The sequence below is a fragment of the Procambarus clarkii genome, chromosome 19, assembly GCF_040958095.1.
Source record: "Procambarus clarkii isolate CNS0578487 chromosome 19, FALCON_Pclarkii_2.0, whole genome shotgun sequence".
Taxonomy (NCBI): Eukaryota; Metazoa; Arthropoda; class Malacostraca; order Decapoda; family Cambaridae; genus Procambarus; species Procambarus clarkii.
This window is the reverse complement of record NC_091168.1, coordinates 13,667,076-13,692,073: the sequence shown is the minus strand read 5'-3', so window position 1 is coordinate 13,692,073 and position 24,998 is coordinate 13,667,076. Positions and strand designations below refer to the sequence as shown.

The 24,998-nt window shown below is 41.5% G+C and overlaps 1 protein-coding gene across 3 annotated transcripts in view; it reads right to left on the bottom strand.

Annotated features, from left to right (window-relative positions):
- The window catches only part of LOC123757397 (kynurenine/alpha-aminoadipate aminotransferase, mitochondrial), a 246,314-nt gene extending 229,078 nt beyond the window's left edge, over positions 1-17,236 (bottom strand). For 2 of the 3 annotated variants that reach the window (XR_011229092.1, XM_069326949.1), the window contains exon 1: positions 17,092-17,236. Coding sequence is in view for 2 of the 3 variants with exons in the window: in XM_069326949.1 (XP_069183050.1) it covers positions 17,092-17,117 (26 nt within the window). In the remaining variant the exon portion in view is untranslated. The remainder of the gene's footprint in view (positions 1-17,091) is intronic. The other variant, XM_069326950.1, reaches the window with a different exon arrangement.
- Positions 17,237-24,998: the final 7,762 nt, after the last annotated feature.

Below are 24,998 nucleotides of genomic sequence, written 5' to 3'. Positions count from 1 at the left end.
TTCTGCGTCTCTGCTTTGGTATAAAAAAAATTGTTCCTCTATCATATATTTCACAAAACTTGACATACTTCTCCTTTACTTCCTTGCCTAGCAACAAGTCTGTCCAATTATACTCACTACAAAATTTTCTAAGGTCGCCATAATGTCCTCTCCTGAAGTTAGGTTTTTCATCTGCTTCAACCTCCTTATTTTCTTCTAGAGTATAACGCATTGCATACTTTATTCCCAAAAAGACATGGTCACTTTTTCCCAAGGGAGAAAGGTACTGAATGTCAAATATCTCTTCCTCCTTCCTGGTAAATATCAAATCTAGCATGGAGGGAACGTCCCCTTCCCTCATCCTCGTAGCTTGTTTAACATGTTAATAAAAGAATGTTTTCAGGATGAGGTCTACAAATCTACAGGTCCAAATATCCTCTGTTCTAGTTTCATATGCTTCCCAGTCTATGGATTTCAAGTTGAAGTCGCCGACTATCAACAGTCTTGATCTATCTTTATCCGCTCTTGCTATAATCTCTATTATTGTTATAAGACCCTCTCGTTTACTGTCTAGCTCCTCCTTTGTCCATGTGTTGCTTGCAAGTGAACTATTTGCATTTATGATCATTAGTTTATTATCCTCATGGCAGATCTCTAGTGCTATTACGTCAACTTCTCGTGGATTGGCAGTCATTAATTCATTCACCTTAAGGTGTTCTTTCACCAGCACAGCAACGCCACAGATTTTCCAAATTTTTCTATCCCGTCTCTAAATTGAGTAGCCCCTTGGGAATATGACCTCATTTAAAATAACATCTTCAAGTTTTGTCTCCGTGAGTGCAACAATGTCTGGTGTCTGCAGCTTTATTACATCACTTAACTCCAGTATCTTCGATCTTACTCCATCTATGTTGGTGTATACTATTTTCAGGAACATGTTCCCCCTCTCCTTATTCTTCTCTACCCTTCTCTCTAGTAATTTTGTTGGTTTGCCTTTATGTACCAATTTACTGGCCTGCCTACCCCTATCACTTTGTAGAAAAAAAATTGATTTCTTCTTCGTTAATGCTCTCATTTAGACGTTTTGCCATTACGAGGTTTAGTTTCAGCTTCCCTCTATCTTCTCTTGAAAGATCTCGTCTTATCGACCACACTTTCCCATCCTCATCACTGTAATTTTCTAGCATTCCTTAGTACTTCTTCCATTTGTTTGGCACCGTTTAGGGTGATCCTCAAAGGTCGATCTTTCCCTTTTACATATCTGCCTATTCTCCTGTAGTCGCACACATTCTCTATGGTTGTAAGACCTTCTACGAGGTCAACAATTTTATCTACAACTTTCGCTTCTTCTACAGCTCTTTCTGACCTAGATGTTATCTCCTTTCGTTTGCAACCAAAAATGATCAGGGACTTACTCCGATCAACTGTGTTTTGCACCAACTTCGGGTTAGATGCCAATTCCTTTCCTCACTTCCAGCCTACTGTGTTATTTTTATCCTGGTTACTGCAGTGTTTGGCTTCCTTTACTGCTTCTTCTATTTTTTCCTTCTCCTTGGCCACTTGTGCATAGGTGAGTTGCATATCTTTCTTGCACTGTTCTATTCCCTGTGTAACTTCCGCCATCTGTGCTGACAAAAGCGGTTTCTCCTATTGAATTTCCTTACCTAACCTATTACAGTCATTTATGTTTAAATTTGCTCTAACTTCTTCCAAAGCTATTTTTAAGAGTTTATTTTCCTCTTCCATGGCTTTGCAATGTGTTTCCAATTGATTCTTGTCCTTGCACAAGACTTTCACTAAACCCTCAAGACATAAAACTTTGCTAAACAAATGGTCAATACTTTCTCTCAATTTACTGATTATTTCTACATGAGAGCTCTCTATAGTATGTAGTTTTGCCAATTTGTTGTGTAGACTGCTTATATCAATGCTTTCTTCATTGAATTCCCCAAAATCAAGCTCTGTTTTTTTTCTTGAATGTTCTTGTCTGCCCTGGAAACACTAGGGCAACTTTTTCTCATCCAATTTTTTCACTTCTCTTCGCACATTCCTGTTATCTCACCTATTTTTCAAAAGCACTATACCTTTATGTGCCCTGGCACACCACTCACTATCATCAACCTGCATAACAATACTTAGGATTGTTGGAATATGCTGGAGCTCCTCTAATGCAAGTGTTGACACTAAGGGTGTCACCTTTTTTGATACCCCTAGACACCCACACACAAACACACACACACACACACACACACACACACACACACACACACACACACACACACACCTTTTGTGTGTGTAATTACCTAAGTGTAGTTACAGGATGAGAGCTACGCTCGTGGTGTCCCGTCTTCCTAGCACTCTTCATCATATAACGCTTTGAAGCTACTGACGGTCTTGGCCTCCACCACCTTCTCACCTAACTTGTTCCAACCGTCTACCACTCTTTTTGCGAAAGTGAATTTTCATATATATTTCTTCGGCATCTGTGTTTAGCTAGTTTATATCTATGACCTCTTGTTCCTAAAGTTCCAGGTCTCAGGAAATCTTCCCTATCGATTTTATCAATTCCTGTTACTATTTTTGTATGTAGTGATCATATCACCTCTTTTTCTTCTGTCTTCTAGTTTTGGCATATTTAATGCCTCTAACCTCTCCTCGTATCTGTGTGTGTGTGTGTGAGTGTGTGTGTGTGTGTGTGTGTGTGTGTGTGTGAGTGTGTGTGTGTGTGTGTGTGTGTGTGTGTGTGTGTGTGTGTGTGTGTGTGTGTGTGTGTGTGTGTGTGTGTGTGTGTGTGTGTGTGTGTGTGTGTGTGTGTCTGTGTTTGTGTATGTGTGTGTTTGTGTGTGTGTGTGTGTGTGTGTGTACTCACCTATTCATCTATTTGTACTCACATATTTGTGTCTGCAGGATCGAGCATTGACTCTTGGATCCCGCCTTTCGAGCCATCGGTTGTTTACAGCAACGAACTTCGGTCCTATTTCCCTATCATACCTAGTGTTAAAATGATGAATAGAATTTGCTTCCACAACCTGCTCCTTAAGTGTATTCCATTTTTCCACTACTCTCACGCTAAAAGAAAACTTCCTAACATCTCTGTGACTCATCTGAGTTTCCAGCTTCCTCCCATGTCCCCTCGTTCTGATACTATTCCGTGTCAACACTTCGTCGATGTCCACTCTGTCAATTTCCCTGAGTATTTTATGCGTTCCTAACATATCCCCCCCTCTCCCTTCTCTTCTCTAGTGTCGTAAGGCTTAGTTCCTTCAGGCACTCCTGATACCCCATCTCTCGTAACCATTGGGGCGAGTCTCGTTGCAAACGTCTGAACCTTTTCCAGTTTCGTTATGTGCTTCTTCAGATGGAGACTCTATGATGAGGCGGCATACTCTAAGACTAGCCTTATGTAGGCAGTGTAAAGTGCCCTAAATGCCTCCTTACTTAGGTTTCTGAATGATGCTCTAACTTTTGCCAGTGTAGAGTACGCTGCTGTCGTTGTCCTATTTATATGTGCCTCTGGAGATAGGTTAGGTGTTATGTCCTTGCCCCAGGTCTCTTTCTCGCATCGTCACAGGCAGGCAGTTCCCCTTCATTGTGTACTGTCCCTTTGGTCTCCTATCACCTAGCTCCATTTCCATAACTTTATTTTTGCTCGTGTTTAACTCCAGTAGCCATTTCTCTGATCATCTCTGCAACCTGTTAAAGTCCTCTTGGAGGATCCTACAATCCTCATCTATCACAACTCTTCTCATCAACTTTGCATCATCCGCCAACATCGACATGTAGGACTCTACTCCTGTAAACATGTGTCGGAAAATCCGACACCATTTAATAATATCATACAGACAGATAATATTGCTGTGTTGTATAAACAAGTTACCCATAGAAAATGTAAATTGTAGTGGAATTTCCGTCTATAGAAAACGGGATATCATTACCACATACTATTATAAATTCACCACCTATTATGGTGGGAATTATTCTTAAATACATTAGTCTTTGGACTTAACCATCATAAAACCATCTCATATAAATTAACTTAATTATCAATATCAAAATAGAGTAAATGTGACCCTTCTATCACTTTCTGAAATCTGGACAATGTAAGCCAAGCGTCAGGGAGGAGGGAGTGGTCAGCCATTGTTATTGTACTTAGACCAGAGGCATGGGAGCAATTCGGCTCCTGTTAATTTTACTTGGATGAAGTGTTATGGAAACCAAAGGTGTACCATCATTAACACGCTGTCAACAAATACAAGTTAAGTGTTCTGCCGAAACCCATTTATCTATCATTTATGGCCATTAATGTCATTAGATAGGGTGGGCCGGTTAGAGCATGAGATCGCCTCATACTAAAGGTAATTAAGCCAGGTCTTTATGGTTCCTTGTACAGTGTTTTCTCTGATATAGCTGTCATATATTAGGATTCTGGCTTCATAGCTAGCGCCCTTTTGACAGGTCAAGACGAGGAAGCATGCTTTGTGTACCAGTTACTGGGTGATGGAAGCTACCTCAAAGAGGATAATTTGGTGTCTACATCCTGGTTATATCTGGTGGACTAAGGCCTGCTGTACAATAAGATAAGGAACCTCTTCAATGTTTAACAATGTGTAGTTAATACTGTAGTTTGATTGGCTGCATGTATATAAATTTAATATAAACCCCCCCTAATGTGTAGAGGATCGATTTGTGAGATTATGAGATTATTGCAGAAATACAGTCCACTTATCATTATACAAATTGCTATCGAAGTATACAAATTAACGTAAATATAAATTCTATATAAATGCATATAAATTAAATAAATATAAATCTCACAGGTCGGTTCCCACATTATTTGGTCCTTCGGAACCGGAATAATTGGTCCTATGAACCCATATTTGGTCATCTTAGTACCGGATGAACCAGTTAACCAGTGGATTCATTAAATATACTAGTGTAGTGTGATTTATACAAAGCCAGCAGTCAAAGACGGCGGCGTTGCCTCGTGTGAGCTCACGAGCCTCCCTCAGCCCAGTTAAGCCTTAGTCAGCGGTTTCATGCACACCCACAGATTTGGTGGCGTGTTATTCTGTGAAATGACAGCGCTAATATTGAAGCCAGCCAAATTAGTGGCTGTGTCGCGAGATTGTTCACGGATTTCGTGGTGTTAAATTTCGCGAGAGATTATCCACGAATTTTGTGGAGTTTATTTCGCGAGGTCACTAATAATATTTAATACTTCTTGATAATATTAGAAGTTTCATAGAGGCTAATTAAGAGGCTATTATCAATAATTGTGTATATTATTTCTCCAAAATAGAGAATTATTTAATATATATTGCACTAGTGTTCACAATATAATATTTACTAATTGCCAACCCACAACAGGGTAGGATATTACCATTGACTAGTTGAACTATTTATTGTTCATCCTAGTCCCATTACCATAGTCTAGTTGTACTATATTAAACAACCTAGCACCATTAATGAATGGTCCAGACCCTATTTTGGGTGTAATTTTTATCAACTTGAGTTGAGTTGTATATATAATAATTTACTTATGATCATTACACCTTTGAGTGATTAATTAGTGTCTATACCATCCTAGGGTGATATAGAAGAGCTAACCTAAAGGTACTTCTAATGACACTGGTTTATCACTCAAATCATTAGTGTGTATGATTATATATATATAATGTGTATTAATTTTAAGTGATAACCTCTAGTAGAGGTAGGATTACAGCCTAGCGAGTGCAGAAATTTTACCCTAGGCTACCATCAGTACTTGTTCAGTATTATGAGCAGCCCAAGTACAAGCCCCACAAGGCTTCACCAACTAGCCAGTATGGATAATGCAGGGAGAATGAGAAGAACCCTTGCAGGTCTTAAAGGCCACTTAACAAGACAGATCAAGAAATGTGAAGATTTGTCACAACAATCTCAAGTTGATTATGCTGACCTGGAAAGCTATTATCAAGCAGCTGCAGGTAAATTTGAGCAAATCAAATGCCAAATAGCAACATATGTGGCTGAACTTGCCAACACTAATTTATCAGAAACAGAAATAGACGACATTATGGTTGATCTAGCGAATTATGAAGATCACACTCAGGCCACATTACAGCCTTACGTCAAATTAATTGCCCAGAACAAGGCAACAACAACAACAACAGTTGCATCTAATACGAGTCAAGCAGAAGCTCGACTCCCTCCAATTAATTTACCCACTTTCTCAGGAAAAGATGAGGAAGATTGGGACGAATTTTGGAGCAAATTCGTTGACCTTGTGGACTCAAAACAATCTTTACCAAAGAGTAGTAAATTCTCTTATTTGCAAGGTCAATTATCAGGTGAGGCTAAAACAGTAGTATCCCATCTGAGATTAACTAATGACGGCTATGATCTGGCAGTAAAACTCCTCAAGGATAATTATGCTGATCCAGAAGTAAGAACATCACATTTAGTTCATGAGCTGTTGCATTTACCCCCACCGGAGGCTTCAGCTGATTCACTCCAAGTCTTCAAGCTGGAGGTAGAATCATTGATCAAGTCCCTCAGCCTGACAGCAGATACAAACGGGGCTGAGTGGGTCTTGAAAATAATTGTCCAGGAGAAAATACCTAGGGACATATTGAGACAAATGAGTGCTCATTACAATAAAAGCATCTTATCCATGAATGAAATATCTGAGGGTTTAAAGTCAGTAGTTCATCAATTACGAACACATGATAAATTAAAACCACCAAGTAAACCCTCAGAAACCAATAATAGTAAACCACAGAGTACCAAAGGTACTCCAAATCAATCTAGACAATATAATTCAACACCAAAGTGGAACAGTGGCAGTGTGGGCGTATATGCAGTGGGACCCTCCAAGCCTATAGTTACTGTGTCACCCAAGAACGTGACACCAAAGGGTACTGGAAGCTATGGAACATGTTTGTTCTGCAATGAGAAACATTCAATGTACCACTGCCCTAATTTTCCTGATAGTGACACCCGTGTTGAGCGACTCAAAGATTTGCAACATTGCACGAGGTGCCTCAGGAAACGTAACATCAACGACTGTGAGACCCAATTACACACCTCTAATAGGTGTAACAAAAATCAGCACCATGCAGCATTGTGCAGAGACACCAAAACAACGTCTCCAAACCCCAAGGTGGAAGATAGCATTCCCACCACAGTACAGTACTGCAAGGTGCAACAAACAAAGAGTGTCCAATCGGCAAAGTCTAAAGGTAATACGACTTTGCCTACTGCCCAAATTACCATCCTGAATAAGAGGGCCAAGGTCCATACCCGTGGGTTGTTTGACCAAGCGTCCCAGAGAACATTTGTCACTAAAAAGTTTGCAGATGAACTACAATTAAGGCCTGTAGCCCAGATGTCATTCAATATCTCAGGGTTTGTAACAGATGCAGGACCTCAAGTCTACCAGGTGGTACAACCATCAGTACGTTTAGGCAGGTACGTCTGTAGAGTACAAGCCATTGTGGTGGACAAAATACCAGTAGACCTACAAGTTCAAGGTCTGAGAGCAACAGCCAAATTCCTGAGAAATAGAGGAATAAAATTGGCAGATAATATTAAGTCTGATCACCTCACCGACTTCGGTCTCCTTGTAGGGACAGACTATTGCCATCGATTCATCGGTAGCCCTACTAAATATCAGGGGCATAACCATGTTAAACTCTGCAGGAGGTAAATTACTCTCAGGCCCAGTATCAAGCCTGAGGAGACCTATGCCTGCAGATAAACAATACCAGTAGAAATCTAAATTTGTCAGCTGATTATATTTCTCCAGTAGCATTATACCAAGGAGATTACAGCTGACTATACCAACTGAGGTTGATGTTAGTATCATCATTTGAAGCTGAAGATGATTTCATGAGGCCTCAGTGGCAAATCAGTGAACAGTAGCCTAAACAGCTACAAGTCACTGCGACCAATGTCACTGAACCCACTGCAGTCTCAGAATCATACTTTACTTTAATGTTGAGCTATTCAATCTTCTGAATCAATTAACTAAATTAAACCCCAATAAATCTGATGACTGATTTGATACATTTATTATTTAATCAAGATGTATTCCATGGGCCTCAGTGTTTATATATCAGTGACCAGTTACCTGAACAAACTTCAAGTTATATCTAATGTCACTGATCTCACTGCAGTCCCTGAATCATACTTGACTGTAGTACTTGATCACATTCAGTCTTCTGGGTTAAATAATATATAATTAGGCTTGAATATTAGTCTTTCAAGAGTTGACAGGGAAATGAAATCGCATTAGACTTCTAACCCCTGCAACTCTAGTACGGGACATCCGTCCTGTACGAACAGACGCACAAATGTGTGATTACTAACTACTAACATCAAATTAATCTAATAATTCGAAGGAGGAGTATCTGTGTTCATCTGTTCTAAAGAGGACTTCGACCCGTGAGCAGCCCCCGGGGAATTATGTCGGAAAATCCGACACCATTTAATAATATCATACAGACAGATAATATTGTTGTGTTGTATAAACAAGTTACCCATAGAAAATGTAAATTGTAGTGGAATTTCCGTCTATAGAAAACAGGATATCATTATCACATACTAATATACATTCACCACCTATTATGGTGGGAATTATTCTTAAATACATTAGTCTTTGGACTTTACCATCATAAAACCATCTCATATAAATTAACTTAATTATCAATATCAAAATAGAGTAAATGTGACCCTTCTATCACTTTCTGAAATCTGGACAATGTAAGCCAGGCATCAGGGAGGAGGGAGTGGTCAGCCATTGTTACTGTACTTAGACCAGAGGCATGGGAGCAATTCGGCTCCTGTTAATTTTACTTGGACGAAGTGTTATGAAAACCAAAGGTGTACCATCATCAACACGCTGTCAACAAATACAAGTTAAGTGTTCTGCCGAAACCCATTTATCTATCATTTATGGCCATTAATGTCATTAGATAGGGTGATCCGGTTAGAGCACGAGATCGCCTCATACTAAAGGTAATTAAGCCAGGTCTTTATGGTTCCTTGTACAGTGTTTTCTCTGATATAGCTGTCATATATTAGGATTCTGGCTTCATAGCTAGCGCCCTTTTGACATGGTCAAGACTGAGGAAGCATGCTTTGTGTACCAGTTACTGGGTGATGGAAGCTACCTCAAAGAGGATAATTTGGTGTCTACATCCTGGTTATATCTGGTGGACTAAGGCCTGCTGTACAATAAGATAAGGAACCTCTTCAATGTTTAACAATGTGTAGTTAATACTGTAGTTTGATTGACTGCATGTATATAAATTTAATATAAACCCCCCCTAATGTGTAGAGGATCGATTTGTGAGATTATGAGATTATTGCAGAAATACAGTCCACTTATTATCATACAAATTGCTATCGAAGTATATAAATTAACATAAATATAAATTCATATAAATTAAATATATATAAATCTCACAGGTCGGTTCCCACAACATGTCGTTAACACATATAAGAAACAGCAGTGGTCCCTGCACCGATCCTTGAGGTACTCCACTTGTTACTGTTCGCCAGTCCAACTTCTCGCCCCTTACCGTAACTCTCTGGCTCCTTCCTGTTAGGTAGTTCCTTATCCATGCTAGGGCCTTTCCTCCCACCTCAGCCTGCCTCTCGAGTTTGAATAGCAGTCTCATGTACGGTACTGTATCAAAGGCTTTTTGGCAGTCCAGAAATATGCAATCTGCCCAACTTTCTCTGTCCTGTCTTATCCTCGTTATTTTATCATAGAATTCTAACAGGTCTGTTAGGCAAGATTTCCCTTTCCAGAACACATGTTGATGTTTGTTTACAAACCTAACATTCTCTAGGTGTGAAGCCAGTCTTAACCTAATTATTCTTTCAAGTATTTTACAGGGGATGCGTGTCAGTGATACAGGTCTATAGTTAAGTGCCTCCTTCCTATCAACTTTCTTGAAAATCGGTACAACATTTGCCCTATTCCAGCAATTGGGCAATTCTCCCGACATAAGTGATTCATTAAAGATCCTTGCCAGAGGCACGCTGAGGGCCTGTGCTGCCTCTTTTAGTATCCACAGTGATACTTTGTCTGGCCCAACCACTTTAGTTGTATCCAGTGTTGTCAACTGTTTCATTACCTCCTCTGCTGTCACCTCTATATCTGATAGTCTTTCATCTAGGGCAGGGGTCTCCAAACTATGGCCCGCGGGCCACATCCGGCCCGCCACATAATTTCATCCGGCCCTCCAAACAAATCCCTGTGTGGTGGCCTTGAAAAAATAATTATCGTACGAATGGCATCGCAGAATTATTCAAAGCTGGGGCTGCTGACTGGTGGCGCTCAACCCGAGTCAGTTTTCCTCTCTCTCGATAGTGTGACGCACAGATACTAATACTGGTAGGTATGTGTTGTGCATTACAACCAATCAGTTGTGTATAACTGTATATTGTGGGGATGGAGGGCGAGTGGGGCTTCGCTGCTTCCGTTTCAGGGAGCACAAACACTGTACAATATTCTTTTTTCTGTACTTTGACAATGCCTTTATCTTAGTTATACAAAATAGCAATAATACTATTGTAGCCAAAAATATTGCATGTTTAAAATAGTTAAAATGGTAACCATTAAGTTTATCAACGAAAGCTGTTGCCATAATATTTACCACTTTATAATAATATGCTATGCTTTTTAACACCACATACAAGCTGTTTTTTTCCTGTAGAATTTATTTCATTTATTTTACCCTTATGTTTTCAGATATGGAAAAGATAAAGAAAAGAAAAGTGGACAGTGAGTGCCGTCGGTTCAATGACGAATGGAAGATAAAGTACTTTTTTTGTGATAGCAAATGATAAAGCTTTATGCATAATATGTAGAGACAGTGTTGCTGTTCTGAAGGAATACAATATTCGTCGGCACTATGAATCTAAACATGGCTCAAGTTATTCTCACATCACAGGAGCAGAACGCACTAAAAAGTTTGAATCATTTCAGCACAGTCTGCATTCTCAACAAGCTGTTTTCAGTAAGAAAATATCTGAAAATGAAAATTCAACTAGAGCCAGTTACAAAGTTGCCTATGTGTTGGCTAAAAAAGGAAAACCTTTCACTGATGGTAGTATCATAAAAGAGTGTATAGTGGAAGCAGCAGGAGAGGTATGTCCAGAAAAAGTAAACCTCTTCAAAATGATAAGTCTTGGGTCAAATACTGTTGCTCGTAGAATTGAAGATTTAGGAGGCGACATAATTCGGCAAATAAAGGAAAAAACAAAAAGATTTTGTTGGTATTCTCTTGCGTTGGATGAATCAACTGATGTGTGTGATACTTCTCAGCTCTTAGTATTCATTCGTGGTGTTGATAGTGAATTTAATGTGAGCCTAAGAATTAGCATCAGTTCACAGCATGCACACCACAACAACTGGAGAGGACATTTTCAATGAAGTAAGTAAAACTATGACAGAATATAACCTGGAATGGAAACAAGTGCAGTGTGTGACAATTGATGGAGGAAAGAATATGTCTGGGACAAAGAAGGGTTTGGTTGGGCAAATTACAACAGCTTGTGAGGTTGGAGGATTCTCAAAACCCATTTTTCTGCATTGCCTTATCCATCAACAAGCATTGTGCCTAAAATATGTTGATATGTCTTGTGTCATGAAACATGTTGTTTCTGTGGTTAATTTCATTAGATCTCATGCACTCAACCATCGCCAGTTCCGTGATTTCTTGAAAGAAATTGATGCGGAGTTTGTTAACTTGCCTTATTATACAGCAGTTAGATGGCTTAGTTGTGGAAAAGGTTTTGCTGCATTTCTTTGAGCTCAGATTAGAAATTGATTTATTTCTCACAGAGAAAAATAAACCTCAGCCATTATTATCAGAATGTGAATGGATTTGGAAATTGGCATTTTTTGCAGATATGACAGGTCATATGAATATGACAGGTCATATGAATAACTTGAATCTGAAATTGCAAGGCAAAACAAATTTGATCAGTGACTACTTTGTTCATGTCAAGGCATTCAGAGCAAAACTTGCGCTACTTGAAGGCCAGGTGAAGGTTAAGAATTTTGCTCATTTTCCATGTTGTGAAAAATTTCATGCAGAAAGTAAAGTTGAATTTCCTTTTTCATTTGCAAATGAAATAATTTCAGATTTGAAAAAACAGTTTCAGAAGCTGATTTGCTGACCTTGATGCCAAAGCAAATGAAATCAGGCTCTTTCATAATCCATTTGACTGCAATGCTGAAAATCTTCCAACTCAATTTCAAATGGAAATTATTGACCTCCAGGCAGATGACAGACTGAAAGATAAGTATAGAGAAGGAAATCTGATTGAGTTTTATAAATGCCTGCAGCCAGATCAGTTTCCAAATTTGATAAAGTTTGCTTGTAGTTTTGTGTCCATTTTTGGTTCAACATACTTGTGTGAACAAACTTTTTCCAAAATGAAGTATGTGAAATCTAACTATCGAGCAAATTTGTCTGATGATCACTTGAAATCTATTCTTACAATTGGCTCATCTAATCTGGAACCTGATTTTAATGAAATTTTGGAGTCAAAACGACAGTATCATTCGTCACACTAATTTGGTTGCATAAAACTAAAGGCAGGAATCTATTTAGTTTACCCTAATTTTTTCCAAAAAGATATGTTTTAATTTTTCCATGTTTATACTTTAATATTTGAGGAAATTAAATTACTGGCACTGATTTGTTTTTTGTTTTTTTTCATTTTTTATTCCTCCGGCCCGCATAAATATGGGAAGTATATAATGTGGCGCTTACATTGACAAGTTTGGAGACCCCAAATCTAGGGTAATCTCTTCAAACAGTGGGAGCTGCTCAGTCTCGGTTGTGAACATTCCATGGAAACTGGCATTCAGTGCCTCGCAGATTTCTTTGTCACTTTCTGTATATGCCCCTTCTGTTTTCCTCAGTCTTGTCACTTGGTCGTTCACTGACATTCTTCTTCTTATATGGCTGTGTAGTAATTTAAGTTGCTTTTTTGCTTTGATCGCAATATCATTCTCATAATTTCTTTCCGATGCTCTTCTTATGTTAATGTAATCGTTCCCAGCTCTGTTGTATCTGATCCTGTTGTCCTCTGTCCTTTGTCTACTGCACTTCCTCCATTCCAACCTGCTGCTCATTTTTGCTTTCTGACACTGTCTATTAAACCATGGGTTATTATATTCCCTCTTACTTTTTTCCTTTACTGTTGGTATAAATCTCTCTTCGGCCTCCTGCAATTTCCGTATGACTAGGTCCATCATATCTTGGAAAGTTTTCCTTTAATTTCTTCCTCCCATTGCACTTCTCCCAGATAATCTCTTATCCTCCTGTAGTCCCCTTTCCTGTAGTCCACTCTCCTTTCCCAGACTTCTTGTCCCTTAGTCACAAGTTTGAATTTCATCATGTAGTCAAAGACTAGGACACAATGTTCACTGGCCCCTAGAGGTATTTCATGTTCCAAATTCTCGATGTCTTCTACATTCTAGGTGACAATCAGATCTAATAGGCTCTGTGCATCTTCTCCTCTTTCCTTTCTGTCTTCCTTCACATGTTGTGTTAGGAAAATCCTGTCTATAACATCTATTGACTTTGCTCCCCACGTTTCTTCCCCTCCATGGAGAATTCCTTGATTCCCAATTTATCTCTCCATGATTTAGGTCCCCCATGACCAGCAGTTTCACTCTCATTCTGCGAGCTAATGTTGCTGCCTTCTGCAGTTCATCTATGCATGCCTTGGTGTTGTCATCATACTCCTGTCTGGGTCTTCTACTGTTTGGTGGGGGATTGTAGATTACCAAGATCACAATCTTTCTCCCATCTGCTGTCAGAGTTCCATGTATGGAGCTTCTGCTCTCATTGGTATCCCGATTTCTCAGGTCCTCAAACTTCCATTTGCGCTCTATTAGGAGTGCCACTCTCCCTCACTGCCTCTAGTGTCTTCTCTTTTCATATCACCTGGTACCCTTCTGGAAAGATTGCATCCAAGATCATGCAATTTATTTTAATTCCCGCTATTGCAACTACGTCAGGATTTGCCTCACTAACTCTTTCTTTTATCTCTTCTGCTTTATTAGATACCCCATCAGCATTGTAGCACCAAACCTTGAGTCTCTTCTTGGAAACTCTGGTACCACAGTTCACCATTTCTTTGGGGGTCTAGGGGGATCTGGGGGGGGGGTGAATAGGGGCAGGGGGAATCGGGGGATGTCTGGGGGATGAATGGGGTCTGGGCATCTGGGGAAAGGTAAGTAGGAAGGTCTGGGGTAGTAAGGCCTGGGTAGGTGGGTCTGGAGTAGGAAGGGCATACTGGGTCTGAAAATTAGAGAGGGTCTGAGAAGCATAGGGGGGGTTGAGAGGTAGCGTGAGTCTGAGAGTCAGATAGAGGTTGAGAGGTTGTGGGGAGAGGGTTTGAGGGGGGTTGTGGGGGGAAGAGGAGAGGATGGAGCTTGGATAGTGAGAGTGGGAAAGAGGTTGTATTAGTAAGGGGAACTCAGGGGTAGGTGTGGGCATTGGTGCAGAGGGGGAGGAGGGGAAGAGGTGGGGGGCCCCCATGGGGAGTCACAAGGGGAGGGGGTCACATGGAAGAAGGAGGCCAGAAGAGGGGTGAGGGCTGGTCGGATTTTGGGGGTTGAGGGGGTGAGGGGGGGGGGGTTCCTTGGAATGTGGGATGAAGCAGATGGATTTGAATGCAATGGGGTCGGAGGAGACATGGGAGATCTTGGGGGAGATAAGCAAGGGTGAAGGATGGGAGGGCTGATTTGGGGAGGGTGTGACCTGGGAAGCAGTTGTGGGCTGGTTAGCGAAGAATGGGTGGGTAACTACGCTCGAATGGGAAGAGTTGTGTTGTGCAGGTCGGCTCGCCCTGTGGGCTCTCTGTTCATTTTTTGTCATGTATCTGTCAATATACACGTTGTAATAGTTTTTGTTACCTATGAGTAAATGTTTGTGTTGCAGTATGTAATCCACAACCTCTTCATTAGTGAACTGTACCAGGACAGGTCGTTTCTTGTTACGGTTGTAAGGCCCAATGCGGCGGTGGATTTCCACCTCATTCCTTGCCATCTCGGCTCTAATATCTCTCAAGATCCCTGTAACTCCTCTGTGTGTGTGTGTGTGTGTGTGTGTGTGTACTAATCTGGTGGCAAACATTTGAACCCTTTCCAGTTTAGTCTTATCCTTGACTAGATATGGACTCCATGCTGGGGATGCATACTCCAGGATTGGCCTGACATATGTGGCATACAAAGTTCTGAATGATTCCTTACACAAATTTCTGAATGCCGTTCTTATGCTGGCCAGCCTGGCATATGCCGCTGATGTTATCCTCTTGATATGGCCTGCAGGGGACAGGTCTGGCATGATATCAACCCCCAAGTCTTTTTCTCTCTCAGACCCTTGAAGAATTTCATTCCGTCTCTCTCTCCCAACTCTTCTCTTCCCTTTCTTCTTCTTCTTCTTCTTCTTCTTCTTCTTCTCTCTATTCTCTACCTTTTTCTTCTTCAACTCTCTTGTCTCTCTCTCTCTCTATTCTTCTCTCTTTTCTCTCTCTCTCAATTCTTCTCTTGTCTCTCTCTCTCTCTATTCTCCTCTCTTTTCTCTCTCTCAATTCTTCTCTTCTTCTCTTCTTCTCTCCATCTCTCTTCTTCTCTCTTTTCTCTCTCAATTCTTTTCTTCTCTCTCTTCTCTTTCTTTCTCTTTCTCTCTAACTTCTTCTATCTCTCTTTTTCTCGGTTCTCACTCTCTCCTCTTCTCTCTACTCTGTCTCTTCTCTCTTTCTCTCCCTCTTCTCTCTCTCTCTCTCTCTCTCTCTCTCTCTCTCTCTCTCTCTCTCTCTCTCTCTCTCTCTCTCTCTCTCTCGCTCTCTCTCTCTCTCTCTCTCTCTCTCTCTCTCTCTCTCTCTCTCTCTCTCTCTCTCTCTCTCTCTCTCTCTCTCTCTCTCTCTCTCTCTCTCTCTCTCTCTCTCTCTCTCTCTCTCTCTCTCTCTCTCTCTCTCTCTCTTTACAAATTTTTAAAACACGTATATTAAACGTAATTTAAAACATGCCGAAAATAATGAAATGTCGTTTTTAGCACGTTTAGAAAATGAAAAAATGTTTGGTGGGTTCCCTTCCCCTCTCTCTCTCTCTCCTCTCTCTTTCTCTATGTTTCTAAATGTAATAAAGGTAATTATACCTAATAATTAATAATTAGAATTAACGTTTTTAAACCCTTTGCTACAAAACGTTGTATCATAACATTTAAAACACGTTTCATTATAACCCTATGACCTCATATTTTATACTCGTTCTTATAGATTCTTAAAACAAGTTATGATTTAAAACGTGACCAAAACAATAAAATTTCGTTTTTAGAATGTTTAGAAAACGTGAAAATATTTGGTAGGTTGAGATCTTCACGGGGCAGTAGCACTCAAGGTTGCAATTCTTTTACCATGTTGTGGTACAGTGTACTAGAGCGTGTCTGGGAACACCCAGCGCATAGGTTCGAACCCTCACCAGGGCCCTTGTGGATTGGTTATAATAATAATAATAATAATAATAATACTTTATCCATATTAGTTAAATTGTAACTGTCCACTGATCTGTAAAAGTCCTATCAGCACCAACAGTTTACAATACCTAATTGTACAGTAATTTTTTTATGAATATCTCTATAAATATCAGCGCGTATTGGATGAGGTCGTGTACATAACTTTACCTGAGGGCCACTAACACTAGTGACCTCGACGAGGACAGGAAGCCGACGGCTTATCAAAAGTGCCCCGATTTGCCCTGATGATCTATTCCAGTTGGATTTTTAAATTTAAAAGTGTTTTGGCATTTACAGCTTTGGCGGGTAGGTGGTTCCATGGGTTTATAACCCTGTGGGTAAAATAGTGTCCCCTGTTCTCAGTCCTACATTGTGTATTGATGAGCTTGAAACTGTTACTCTTCGTGTTACATTTAACCTTTTGAAGAAATTGTCTAGATCAATATTCTTCTAATTGTTCAGTATTTTAAAACTTTCAATGAGATCTGCCCTCTTTTGCAGTGTTATTAGCTCTGTCCCTCAACTGTTCCTGGTATGAGAGTTGACTTGATAATAAGTAAACTGTAATACAAAAAAATCTTACTTGAGATGTGAATGTGAACTGAGCATTTTGAGTTCAGAAAAAAGATTGGTTGTGAAAGCACTGAGAGAGTTAGACACCCACACGGTGATGCTGCTCGAGGCGCACTGACTGGCTGGTCACTGTGATCTTTCCAGCACCGCCGCCGCCACCACCGTTGCCAACTATGCGCCTGAACATGTGAGGTGCTCCACGCTGACGCTGCCTTCAACCCACAAGAGTGAGAGGCAATGATGAACCAGCTAGACTCGACTTGATATTCACCCCTGAATGAGTCAGAAATAAGGGAAGTCAAAGTTGAAGCCCCCATAGGAATGAGTGACCACAGTGTACTGACCTTTGAGTACTTGGTGGAGGTAGGGATAACCTATCCAAGGATGGGAGTAGAGGGAAAAAGACTGAATTACCGAAGAGGAAAATATGAGGAGATGAGGAGCTTCCTCAGGGGAATACCATGGGAAACAGAACTTAGAGACAAGAATGTGCAGGTCATGATGGATTTTGTCACCCAGAAGTGCCAGGAAGCTGCAGACAGGTTTATCCCCGTCCAAAAGGAGAAAAAACGAAAAACAACAGAAAAACCCATGGTTCAACCAGGAATGCAAGGTAGCGAAGCAACTGAGTAAAAGAACATGGAGAAACTACAGAAATAACAGAACACCAGAGAGCAGGGAGAGATACCAGAGGGCCAGAAATGAGTACCTCAGAGTGAGGAGGGAAGCAGAGAGACAGTTTGAAAATGACATCGCGAGTAAAGCCAAGACCCAACCAAAGCTGCTCCACAGCCACATCAGGAGGAAAACAGCAGTGAAGGAACAAGTGATGAAGCTGCAGAAAGGGGAGAACAGATACACAGAGAACGACAAGGAGGTGTGTGAAGAACTCAACAAGAGATTCCAGGTCTTCACAATAGAACAAGGAGAAGCCCCTGCACTAAATGAGGAGGCGGCAAACCAGGCAACCTTGGAGGAATTTGACCTCACCAGTGATGAGGTCAAAAGGTGTCTGCTGGAGCTGGATGTGACAAAGGCTGTTGGGCCTGACAGAATCTCACCATGGATACTAAAGGAAGGTGCAGAAGCATTAAGTGTGCCACTCTCTATGGTGTATAACAGGTCACTGGAATCAGGAGACTTACCAGAAAGTTGGAAGACAGCTAACGTGGTCCCAATATACAAAAAGGGTGACAGGCAAGAGGCACTGAATTACCCGCCAGTTTCCTTAACTTGTATACCATGCAAGATGATGGAGAAGATCGTGAGGAAAAGGCTCGTAGAGCATCTGGAGGGAAATAACTTTGTAACGCACCAACATGGGTTCAGGGATGGTAAATCGTGCCTCACAGGTTTAATAGAATTTTATGACCAGGCAACAAAAATTAGGCAGGAAAGAGAAGGGTGGGCCGACTGCATTTTCCTGGATTGCCAAAAAGCCTTTGACACAGTACCCCATAAAAGGCTGTTAAAAACGTTGGAGCAACAGGCAGGAGTAAAAGGGAAGGTGCTCCAGTGGATAAGGGAGTACTTAAGCAACAGGAAACAGCGAGTAACGGTGAGGGGGGAGACATCAGAGTGGCGAGATGTCACCAGCAGAGTCCCACAGGGCTCAGTACTTGGCCCCATCCTGTTTCTAATATATGTGAACGATCTTCCAGAGGGTATAGACTCATTCTTCTCAATGTTTGCTGATGATGCAAAAATTATGAGAAGAATCAAGACGGATGAAGATAGACAGAGACTACAAGATGACCTGGATAAACTGGAGGAATGGTCTAGAAAATGGCTGCTAAAGTTCAACTTGGGAAAGTGTAAGGTGATGAAATTAGGCGAAGGGAGCAGGAGGCTGAACACAAGGTATCATCTGGAAGGTGAAATCCTACAAGAGTCAAATAGAGAGAAAGACCTGGGGGTTGATATCACACCGAACCTGTCCCCAGAGGCCCACATCAAAAGAATATCATCAGCGGTATATGCTAGACTGGCCAACATAAGAACTGCCTTTAGAAACTTGTGTAAGGAATCTTTCAGAACCCTGTATACCCCTTATGTAAGACCAATCCTGGAGTATGCAGCTCCAGCCTGGAGTCCATACCTAGTTAAACACAAGACAAAGTTAGAGAAGATTCAGCGGTATGCCACCAGGCTCGTCCCGGAACTGAGAGGATTGAGCTACGAGGAAAGGCTAAAGGAGCTGAACCTCACATCCCTGGAAAACAGAAGAGTAAGGGGAGACATGATAACCACTTACAAAATTCTCAGGGGAATTGACAGGGTGGACAAAGACAAACTCTTCAGCACGGGTGGGACACGAACAAGGGGACACAGGTGGAAACTTAGTACCCAGATGAGCCACAGAGACGTTAGAAAGAATTTTTTCAGTGTCAGAGTAGTTAATAAATGGAATGCACTAGGAAGTGATGTGGTGGAGGCTGACTCCATACACAGTTTCAAATGTAGATATGATAGAGCCCAGTAGGCTCAGGAATCTGTATACCAGTTGATTGACAGTTGAGAGGCAGGACCAAAGAACCAAAGCTCAATCCCCCTCAAGCACAATTAGGTGAGTACACAATCGACGTCTTGGGCTTAAATCAGTGAGTTGTTACTAAATATTGTATTAATAAAGGCAATTTCTAAATTTTAGATTCCGCATCTCATTAATTAATGCAGTAATTATAGCTGACAAATAAACTGTTGACATTAATAAGTACCAAAGCCCGGAGATATTTCATAGTTCAAAAAATGCATTTTAGCGTAACCATTTTATGACCCCAGATAGTCTAGTGGGGCGAGTCTACCAGATGAAAGTTATTCTGCTTACCTGACCAGAAATCAGATATTAAATAAACGTCAGAGTGTGACTTGAAAGCATACAAGCAGAGGATGAGCATCTTATGAAAGTGAGAATAGGATGTAGACATTTTGTGACATGACATGACACTAACAGAGATAGTAATGCTTCACTAGCGTTGACACAGTCATCAGGAATGGACGTGCGTCACTGTGTCCTGGGAATATAGAAGAATACGTTCTGGATAAATTGTTTGAGTGAAGACTACAGTGTGTAACTGGTGAGGAAGGTTGCAGAGGATGTGAGGTACGTCATTTCTCAGTATTTATGAAGATATTAGAGGAAGCCTGAAGCCTAGAGGTGGTCGTGCCTGTGTGGAACTCTTAAGTGTTATATCCTCGAGTGGAGGAGAGTAAGCAGGTATTTCTGTGTGGAGCCTACCATGCGACTTTGTGTGCTCAAGTCAGTAGAAGGGAAGCTGTGGGAAGCAGCCCTGAAGTAATTTTGTTGGACGTCCGACAGTGACGCCATTTTGGAGCGCCGGAGTGAGTGCCTCCAAGTCCCACATTAAGGGGTATGCTCATTTAAAAAGTTGATAGAACATTGACCAGTGCTTGATCGTGCGCTCAGCGATCATAGAGAGCGTATATGGGTGTAGGGAAGATATTTTATTGAGACAGTGAGCTAATATAAAGAATTAGAGATGTTCTGATCTCAGCCTGCAGGAGAAACGAGTCTCCCCCTTGAGAGTTATTCTGCAAGACCTGACCTAACTAAGAGATCAAAGAGATATAGACGTGGATATATGCATAGTAAACACGTGATTAAATTTGATAAATAGTTTACGAGTATGGGCAGTGAACAAGAATATAAATAAATGACTTGACATGGGATGTGGAGAGTTTGCTGGAGGAGTGAGGCTCGCTTCAAAAGAACTTGAGCTCACTTGAGCTGAGGAGATCATGAGGGGAAGGCGTGCTCCATTTGAGCCCCTGGTGAAGATGAACTCCCGAGCAATATACCTTCAAGAAGAAGGAAGTGGATAAACGTCTTGCTTGTGAAATAAGTTTGTGGTCGTCTGAGCTCAAGTCGTAAATTACAGAAAGATTGTGGAGCAGAATTTGAAGCAATTCTGTGGGGAGCCTCGGGCTCCCGGGCGTCGGCCGCTCAACGAGTAAGTGCCCTCGCAGGAAACAATTTATGTGGTTTGTCTGGGGAAGGATTTGCTGTGAACTTCGAGCCAACAGAAGAGGAGTTAGTGGATCTCCAAGGTTGTGGAAGGTACTGAGCTCTGTGGAGGAGCAACCATACAGTGAGGAGCAGGATCTCAAGCTGTGAGAAGAGGAGCAGTGAAGAGAAGCTTCACTTGCGTCTGTAATGCCAGTGGTGGTTCAACAGGCACATATGAGCAACCTTTAACCCAAAAATGATAAAAGTATTTCATCATGTAATATGGAAAATGCTGCCTTTTCATTATTATGGTTCAGGGAAATTTCGTGGTGCAGCAGCCGCAGAGGATCCTGGTAGATAAACCTGGAAGAACCTGAAGATGTCAGGAGAGTGAGCTCCCAGATGTAGGAAGGAAGTTCTTATTGACCACTTGTAGGGAGCTGGTAGAGTGTTTGGTTGTCATTAGTTTGCAAGATGCAGTGAAAGGTGGGTGATTGATTACCATTTTTTTCCCAAGGAGTATTTATACTGAAGTTTTTTTAATTACAACTGTAGGTTGGATCACCTGCAGATTATATATATATATATATATATATATATATATATATATATATATATATATATATATATATATATATATATATATATATATATATATATATATATATATATATATATATATTTTATACCCGCATTAGGTCAGGTGATAATACAATGAAGGTGAAAACATGGGGGGATACATAAGGGATAAACATAGGGGCTGCAGAAGGCTTATTGGCCCATACGAGGCATCTCCTATCTAAACACAGAGATTAATCCAGTGTAATTGGCAATTACACTGGATTAATCTTTGTGTTTAGATAGGAGATGCCTCGTATGGGCCAATAAGCCTTCTGCAGCCCCTATGTTTATCCCTTATGAATCCCCCCATGTTTTCACCTTCATTATATATATATATATATATATATATATATATATATATATATATATATATATATATATATATATATATATATATATATATATATATTATATATATATATATTATTAAATATGACCGAACAAGTAAGATTAATAATTCTAACACGAATTTTCTCAATCTTTCGTACATTTCTTTTCACTGTTGGAGGTAAATCAAAAATCAATTCTCCAAAATTCATTTTTATTTCTAGTCTGATGCGACACGAGCGCGTTTCGTAAAACTTAATACATTTTCAAAGACTTTAGTTTACAAATACACAACTGAATAGAACTTACGCATCTCCGATTTTATATCTACATTTGAGAGAGGTGGATGGGGTGAGGTGGCATTAATAGGGTATTAATTTCATCAACACAGGACAGAACAAGAGGTGGTATTAATAGGGTATTAATTTCATCAACACAAGACAGAACACGAAACAATGGGTATTGAATAGAAGTGTTTGTAGAAAGCCTATTGGTCCATATTTCTTGATGCTTCTATATTGGAGCGGAGTCTTGAGGTGGGTAGAATATAGTTGTGCATTATTTGGCTGTTGATTGCTGGTGTTGACTTCTTGATGTGTAGTGCCTCGCAAACGTCAAGCCGCCTGCTATCGCTGTATCTATCGATGATTTCTGTGTTGTTTACTAGGATTTCTCTGGCGATGGTTTGGTTGTGGGAAGAGATTATATGTTCCTTAATGGAGCCCTGTTGCTTATGCATCGTTAAACGCCTAGAAAGAGATGTTGTTGTCTTGCCTATATACTGGGTTTTTTGGAGCTTACAGTCCCCAAGAGGGCATTTGAAGGCATAGACGACGTTAGTCTCTTTTAAAGCGTTCTGTTTTGTGTCTGGAGAGTTTCTCATGAGTAGGCTGGCCGTTTTTCTGGTTTTATAGTAAATAGTCAGTTGTATCCTCTGATTTTTGTCTGTAGGGATAACGTTTCTATTAACAATATCTTTCAGGACCCTTTCCTCCGTTTTATGAGCTGTGGAAAAGAAGTTCCTGTAAAATAGTCTAATAGGGGGTATAGGTGTTGTGTTAGTTGTCTCTTCAGAGGTTGCATGGCGTTTCACTTTCCTTCTTATGATGTCTTCGACGAAACCATTGGAGAAGCCGTTGTTGACTAGGACCTGCCTTACCCTACAGAGTTCTTCGTCGACTTGCTTCCATTCTGAGCTATGGCTGAGAGCACGGTCGACATATGCGTTAACAACACTCCTCTTGTACCTGTCTGGGCAGTCGCTGTTGGCATTTAGGCACATTCCTATGTTCGTTTCCTTAGTGTAGACTGCAGTGTGGAAACCTCCGCTCTTTTCCATGACTGTTTGTTACGGCCCTCTCGGGTCGCAACGGGGTTCTTACTCTGATGTTGTTAGAGGAAGTTATATCCGACCCCAAGCCAGTAGTGGCTATCAAGGGATGTGATCCGTGACGCAAGTAACTTAAAGGGGGAAGGGAAAGAAAGTTAAGAACTTAAGATTATAATTCACCATCACCAAATAAATAAATAAGATATAAAAGAGTGCACAGGGGGAGGGGTATAAACACTTATTTTACAGGGGAAATACACTGTAGCCTTCTGCTGAAGACTATGGATCCTCGCTCTCGGTGCTAAATCCTCGGCGCTTCTTCGTGGCCTCACAACGAATCCTCTAGGAAGCTGAGCCTACCCTGGCCACAGGTCAGCCAAAACACAGGTCCACTGGGGGCACCGCCGTGGAGGCCGTCAACCACATGTCCAGCTGGTCTGCTGGCAGGTTCCGGATCAGCAAGGCTGGTCAGGCCACTCCACGAACGATATAAGGGGAACGCCCTAGACAGGAGCCTCGTGTGACACCACAAATCACTCTCCTGTCCTCAATACCCCAGTAGATGATCGTCTCCAACAGTCGGTCCCGGGTAATCCTTTTACTGCCACTCCATTGGCAGGGTAACACACCACAGTGTTCTTCCGGGGGGGACGATTTCACAACTGCTGCAGCAAAGTACAAGGTATGGGGACGGCTGCCTCGGGTAGACTGACTCAACTCCCATCACAGCAGTCCCAGGTCGACTCTGTAAGCAGACACGTCATCAATAACTGGGACACTAAAACACCTCACTTACAGGCTCAGACACAAACGCCCACCTATCCACTCCATAGATGGCGCTGGTGTCTGAGCACCACCTCACCAGAGGTCAGCAGCGGCTGTGTTGAGTGCTGAACCAGACTAGAAACTGGCCCTCGAGGCCAATACATCCCGTCCTCGCCAGGTGTCGTCGTCCATTTGGTGGGGGTTCGGGAGCTGACCCACAGATGGCGCGGTCGTCACTGCTCCGTGCTCGGACGCTGGATCCGGGTTCGTAACACCTCCCCACCAAAAAGAATTTGGTTTGGGGTTCTATAAAAAGAAACACAAACCAAATTAGTACGGCGACACAACTCCAAATGGACTTACTTATACTGAAAACTGGAACGGCGAGGCTGTCTCGTCCACAGAACTGTCCTACTGGACAATTCCGGCACAAAGGAAACTTGCAGATGTAAGGCAATGTCCTGCCTGGCGTAATCTTCCACACCTCCACCGAGATGTTAATCCGGAGCATAATCTCACACCTCTCGAGTAAGGATCGGTGTAGACACGATCTGGGGCGACTCGACACTTCCCTGTGTCGTGGCACCGATGATGGCTGATCACAGACGGCATTTCTGGTACCGGTCCGATGGTCCTTCAGGGAGACAGGAACCTGGAATACAGGGGTCTGATAATTCAGAGTGACAGCGACTGCGGGTAAAACAGTTCTTACAGCATACTCTACTAGGTCCACACCTAGTCCCAACGGGGCTGTTCGTACGTCGCAGATGGCATTCGCTCTGCCCACGTCAGGTCGACCAACGTTCCGTATAACGCTGTATTGAGGCTCAGCAATCACGCGGGGAGTGTCAACCTGTCGGAAACAGTCACTCATATTATCATTTCTCGTACCTCCTGTATCTACCAT